General features: G+C 41.0%; 1 protein-coding gene across 1 annotated transcript in view; it reads right to left on the bottom strand.

The window, feature by feature from the left end:
- LOC101847667 (glycine receptor subunit alpha-3) overlaps positions 1 to 7026 on the bottom strand; it is a gene marked incomplete in the record, with an annotated part of 42683 nt that overhangs the window by 12343 nt on the left and 23314 nt on the right. Inside the window, 1 exon segment of the mRNA XM_013083972.2 lies at positions 617 to 775. Within this exon segment, the coding sequence (XP_012939426.1) occupies positions 617 to 775 (159 nt within the window).

The raw sequence follows: 7026 nt of genomic DNA, 5'->3' as shown, positions 1-7026 counted from the left end.
TGTGTGTATGTGTGTGTGTGTGTAGGACGTACATAAACGTGGGCTCACTCCAGGGAGGAGGAGGAAGGACAAGTTCAAGAAAAAGACGACAAGAACTATGATGATTATGATCATGATGATATCACACTATGACTTATAAACAGTGTTTGTAGGGTGTATATTTTATTATTTGAAAGTCAACAAAAATGAAGAAAAAGAAAGATAACGTTCGTTTGGGCCTATTGCATTTCATGCGGAAACAAAAGATTTACATCTACCATGTGCACAGTAGCATTGTACATAGCTGTGGGCCGTATCGTCTAACTAGAAAGGACTGTAGGCCTATTTGATTTTGCGGTATATGATCAAACCGTGCCAGAAATGATAGGTTTTGCCCTCCATGAAGAAATACGAATTATGACGGCGGTCAATTGAACTAAACCTGTATCAAATAGGGATCTGGCGAAAATTTGCGCAATGTGCACTGCTGGGTATAACTATTATATCATAGGTACCGGCTGGTTGTCGAGTGTAAAATTTACAATGCAATATCTGTAAGGAACTGTATGGTGCGCTCTTCTTCTTTAACAGCTAGATCTGAAGCGGGCATCGCCCTTTAAGAAGTAGGCCTACTCACTTGATCCGTAACCCTCGAGTCCAGCTCCAGACGGTCGAGGGAGTGTCGGATCAGCTCATCGTGAGGCGAGACAGTCGAGTCGTTGTCGTGGGGACCGTGGGCAAAGCGAAGCCTGGGGTCAGTCCATATTTGACGGAGGAACACGGTCAGCGAGTAGTCCTGGAACAGTCCAAAGGAAGAGGAAGACATTAGTAAAGAACCTGTTGTGTAAAAAAAAAAGTCAAATTCAAATGGCATAGGTTTAGCGCTTCTATCAATACTATTGGGCTATTTGGTCGATTTTAAGCACAAGGGGGCTATCCCGAAAAATGCTGTTTTGAGAAAATCGAAGGTAACTTTTTTGCCCCTTGTTCAAATTCTTTAAAAGACAAGGAGAGTTTTCTCTATAACCTAACAAATATACACACCATTGAAGCCAAACTTCTCCTATAGGTCGGGCAATGCCCACTTTTGGTGTTGGTCAAGATTTCTGAAAACCTGCGACATTTGGGTTAGCTCACTTGTCCTTAAAAGCGACCATTTAAGAGGCAGAACCTCCGAGTTTAACGTCCGTCTCCGAAAGGACCGAGCCAAATGGAAAATTCTTGTAAAGTGCCTTTCCCAAGGACACACCGTCGGACCAAAGTTGTGTAAATGTGAGATTACTTTTTGTATAACAAAGAGATTGTCACTGCATGTGCACCGTGGAAGCCAACACATATATGGCCTATTAGTATTAGAGTCCCATAGCACGGAGTGCCACCGACGTGAACATTTCTACTAGACGGTGGAGGCAAATGAAGCTTTGTGTGTGTATGTTTGTGTGTGTGTGTGTGTGTGTGTGTGTGTGTGTGTGCGTGCGTGCGTGTGTGTGCGTGTGCGTGTGCGCCTGCGCACGCGTGCGTGCATAAAACAGACTATTTTCGCGCACGATTTTGTAATTTCCAGTGTTATTTTCCCGTAAATTGCTTTCAACCAACACATTTGACCGATAGCAATCTCTAGGCTACTTGACCATCATTTTACAACATGATGTTTTGCCTTTCGCTTATTTATTGATTTTCTGCTGTACTTGATTTATCTGTTCAGTTGTCTAAGACCTCTTCAATATATCGTACTTCTGGGTATAAACTGTAGTGAGATACGACTCTTCATCGCGAATCGCTGCTGCAAGACAATACCCGGCCCTGACCAGATGTGCAACGGACCGAACTCAAAGAGGTCGTCACAATATCTGACCGCAAGCGGCAGGCTGCCGCTCTCCGGAGAAGGCCAGCTTTAGAAAGAAAGAAAGAAAGAAAGAAAGAAAAAAGAAAAAAAGGATACGACTCTTTTCAGAGTGCATAAAACTGTTTATCTCCCTCCTAGGACAAGTGGTTACTAATTACTCACAAGCTGCTATTAACCCTTCTTTCAGCAAAACCACATTTCCTTGTGTATTGCTTTCAACACCCCCTCCCCTCCTAGGCATCTCTGCTTTTTCGGCTGACCTTTACTCTCTTTCCAGACCCTTCGTGTCTTAATGAGTTTAAGGTAAGACAAACATTCTCGCGTGACTGCACAACAACTATCCCTTGGTTCCCTCATTCCTTCTGTCAACATCTAAGCAGGCAGTACAAAACTAAATTATTCCTGATAATCATTTTATGATTTTTCCTTGCATTGTGAGCTGGTCTGGGACACTTCTTTTATCCCGCACAAACCCATTATACGGTAAAAGTATGGTTTCTTTCCAATCCATATTATTGTCAGAAGTTTACTTTGGCTCAAGTATTGCCGCCCCCCCCCCCTCCAACCAAATGCCTAACTCCCACCCGACTTTGTTGACTGACTTTTCTCTTCTAGCCAGACATGTCTTGTAATAATAACGTTAAAGTAAGGAAAACATTCTCGTGTGGTTGCACCACAATCATCTATAGGTCAACTCCTTTCTTTCGTCAACATCTGCTGAGCAGGCAATACGAAACCAAACTCACAATTATTCTATTTACCAGGTATATTATATTATGATGATTAACGTTAGGCAGGTTCGTGAAGCACCGTTATCGCGCAGAAGCCCTTTATATAATGAACAATCTAAGGTTTCTCTTTAACTGTACGTCAGTGTTTACGCTGCCAACGACACAACTGGAAGATGGACTGTTTTGACCTACGAGGCTGTCAGGGCCAAGTTTAGTCGGGTTGAGAGGGATACAACAAGCAGCAGACAAACGGACATACTCCATAATTTGTAAAATCATTACTTTAAAAAGAAACTACCCCGCTCGGGAATCGAACTCATGTCTTGTCTAGGAGACGCGAGAGCCTCTCATTTACACCACAAAGACCATTAGTATGGCTTTATTCTTACACGCTGATGATATTGTCATTTGTTGTGTGCGACCAAGAAATTCATGGGGGAGGGGGTGGGGGTGGGATTGTAATTCCTTTAAAATAAATGTATATTGATATGTTATAAGCAATGTTAAGATGCCACATTGAACAAGAGATATAAAACAAGATGACATTGCACTCACCCACCCCCTCAAAAGCAAAAAAACTGAATAATAAAACAAAACAAAAACAAAACAAAAACAAGAAAAACAACAGCGACCACAACAAAGCAAATAAACACCCCCACCCCCACCACTACCACCACCACCACCATCACCACCACCACCAACAACAACAGCAACAACAACAACAACAAACCCGATGGATACATGTTGAGTGTGAAACAATGCGTTCGGAGCATTTTGAGATTGTACTCCACACACCAACCAGCTTGCCAGTAAAGCCTATTACAAGAAAGTGTCAGGGTACAAAGCAAGAGGAAGACCAAGAAAGACCTGGATCCAGGGTGTATGAAGGATACCCTGAGAACATTCAATATCCCACCCAGCCAGGCCATCAAACTTGCTAGACGCAGGAAGCTCTTTCTCCCCTCGACGCGCTAGAGGTACAAGAGGACGGATAAAGTAAAGTGAGTAAGACTCCACACACCAAAGGCTACCAAAGGAGATTTTACTTTGATGTACTTTGATGTTCAATACTATTGTGTTATCGATTCACCGAGTTCGATACGCACGAAAGGTAATCAATCGAGCAATTCTGGGAGAGAAATAGCAAAGGGCAGATAGCATGAATAACTGGAGAGCACTGCCTTTATTTTTTGTGAGATATATATTCAACATCATAAATGTGGCTTTAGGTTTTGCACTGATCTTTATTTTCTATACTGTTACTGTTAAGCACTTGTTCATTTTGTACAAGTAAATTATTACAAAATTTGGCTGTAGTGCTTTGTGTGCTCCTTTTATAAAAACAGCTAACTGCCCAGTCAAAGGTTAACTTATTTTAATTGTGAAGAAAGCATAATATAATTATACAAAACCCTATAAGAACAAAAAATAATAAACAAACAGACACAGCACTCATAGTTACAAACATGAAAGTCCACACGCGCTCACACACTCACACACACACACACACACAGACACACACACACACACACACACACACACACACACACACACACACACACACACACACACACGCGCGCGCACACACACACACACACACACACACACGCGCGCGCGCGCCTACTCTCCACTCCCCCAAACACAACATCTCCAACCAGCTCAAATACCCTATATATTGGCTTGTCGGCATTTTATTAGCTCAAAAGTCGGAGAGACAGTTTTTCGGGTCCCTTAGAGGCTCAATAAAACACTATCACAAGACAAAACAACAACGACAGATTCAAATAACAACACAACAAATTCTACCAAAAATATCACATAAAGTAAAATTCCAAAGTTTTTAGGGTTGTTTTTTTTTTTTTTCAAACCCAAAACAATTGCAGTGTAAGTCTTTGTTAAGTTGTCAGAGGACTCAAGTTTTTCTCGCCATGAAATTCAGGTACAAAAACTTTATAGTGGAGTGACCCCTTCTGTACTTCCACGCACGACTGAAGAACTCGTGCGAGTTCCTCGTGCTCACCCCTGACCCAGACAGAATTCCCACCGCGGGTCGTTAGCAGCACAAAGACAGAGGAAGCTCTAACATCCTCCTCGCCGATATTATTATCAGCCGTAAATACATAATTTGTAGGCCTACTTGGTAAGCACAATGTGCAAAGGTCAGAGTGTTTGCAAGCACTGAGTCAAACAGTGCAAAGAGTAAAAGAATAGCGGGTACTTTCCAATAGAAAAGAAAACAAATATATCAGATGTATTTATACTATTATGATTAATTCATAATGGTCGTGCAAGGCATTTACGTTTATTTGTTCTCTTCAAAATCAACATAACCGAATTTGATCAGTTTAGGACGCAATGGGGGAAAGTAACGCTTCTTTTTTTTTTTTTCTTAACTAATAAAAGAGAAGGCTGATTTTCTGAAAATACCCGAAGATAGAGCAGCCAAACGGTAATTCGACTGAGCTTATCTTAGAAGGATTTACAATTTTTTAAAAGACCCCCAACGCGGAAATCATTTCAAGGAAAAAGCCGGACCTTTAAACAAGCTTTCCCTCTCCAGAAAGCCTTACAGCCTCATGCTCAGCTGCGTCTTCAGTCAGCTCTATTACTAAAAACTATTAAAAAAACCTTTTTTTGTGCCTGGCAACACTCATGTCTTCTATTAACGGCAAGGATGTTCAAAATATTGTAGCGAAATAGCACACAAGCGTGGCTTTCGGGATGCGTAAAAGATTATGGTTGAGGAAGTTGACGGAAAAAAAGTATAATTTGCTAAGCTCCCACACCTTATTTTCCTTTTCAAACGATTCGATATCGTGCTTAAAAAATAGCACTTATCTGTACTTGCTGAAGTACCTATTTCCTATGGAAGAAATAATTAATCATTTTAATCAATTGACAGTCAATTATTTTTCCTGACTTTTCTTTCTTTTGTTTTTACACACACACACACACACACACACACACACACACACACACACACACACACACACACACACACACACACACACACACACACACACACACACACACACACACACACACACACGTGCGCGCGCGTAACACGCAGAAGACCTGACCCGTTCGATTCCTGCGTTGGGAGAACTTTTATCGTACGATCGAGTATCTAGTTCTCTGTGTTAGGACATTGGTACATTGTATCCTTCTTAGCTCTCACAAGAGGAGCCGAATCTTTATACCTCCTAATTGATCTAAATTATGTCAACTGTGGCGTAGTAAAACACATTTTAAAAAACCGTTTACAACACACACAGACACACAAACATACTTACATAATTGCAGATATTAATACACACATACACATATACAAACAAACACACACACGCACGCACACACACACACACACACACACACACACACACACACACACACACACACACGCACAAATACACCCGCCCAAAGAGCAGACCAACACACAGATGCACATCCTCCAAAAGTGGGAAAGTGTTTGTGCATATCATGAGTGCTTACATAAGAATGCATGCTCTTTTCCATGGTGTGTCATTTCTGCTATCTTTCCGCCGTTTCCCCAACCACTGACACAGGTGTCCTGCTTAGCAAAAAATAATATCTATTTGCGTCTGCTTTTTGGTGCTTAACTAACGAGGCGCAAACTCGCATTCTAAGGATAATTATAATATTATGATTTTCACTGCATGTTACATATTTTCATTGGTTTTTTTAACTACAGTTGTAAATAAGCAGCCCCGAAAGACAGTGCAGTTTCCAGAAAAAGGGTTCGGGATGAGGAGGTTGTGGTTTAGAAAAAATTCCTTTTTTATACCTATGGCATTATGAGTAACAAAACTTTCTCTGATCATGTATTTGAACAGCCCAGGTCCTGTGATTTTTTTTAAACCAGCGTAAACGTCGTATGAAAATTTCCTACTTCCTGTTCTGGGTACCTCTACCTTCTCAAAGGAAACAAAATACCCCGTCCACTTACCTTTATGAACTCATCCACATCCCTTACCCCAAATTCCTCTGACCCCCCCCCCCAAAGCAAACAAACCCCCTCCCCAAAGCGAAAAACAATAACAGTAAATGGCATTTCCACATAACGCTAATCTATATATCATTTTTCCGATAATGAAAAACACATAACTCGAATTTTTGTAACGAGTTCAGAACAAATCAAGGCACTTAAGAATACCAATAAAAAGCCAAAAACCGCTCTTTCCTTCAGCTATGGAAATAAGTAATCACTCTTGGATGCTTGGGAAATGCTTTGTTTCACCTCAACACAGAAAGGTAACGAAAATGAATATTTAAGATAGCAAAAACTTTGGTTTAAATATCATTATGAGATTTCCAGAGCAGGACGATTGTTTGTAGTACATTACGCAAAACAGTTTCTTCCAGTCGTTTCCATTTGCGACTTAATGTTTCACACAAAAAAGTCAATATGGAACCGTTTGCCTGTCAAAAAATAAACGGCTCGTCAACGTG

The sequence above is a fragment of the Aplysia californica genome, unplaced genomic scaffold (genome assembly GCF_000002075.1).
Source record: "Aplysia californica isolate F4 #8 unplaced genomic scaffold, AplCal3.0 scaffold00265, whole genome shotgun sequence".
Classification (NCBI taxonomy): Eukaryota; Metazoa; Mollusca; class Gastropoda; order Aplysiida; family Aplysiidae; genus Aplysia; species Aplysia californica.
This window is presented reverse-complemented; position numbering and strand designations above follow the sequence as displayed.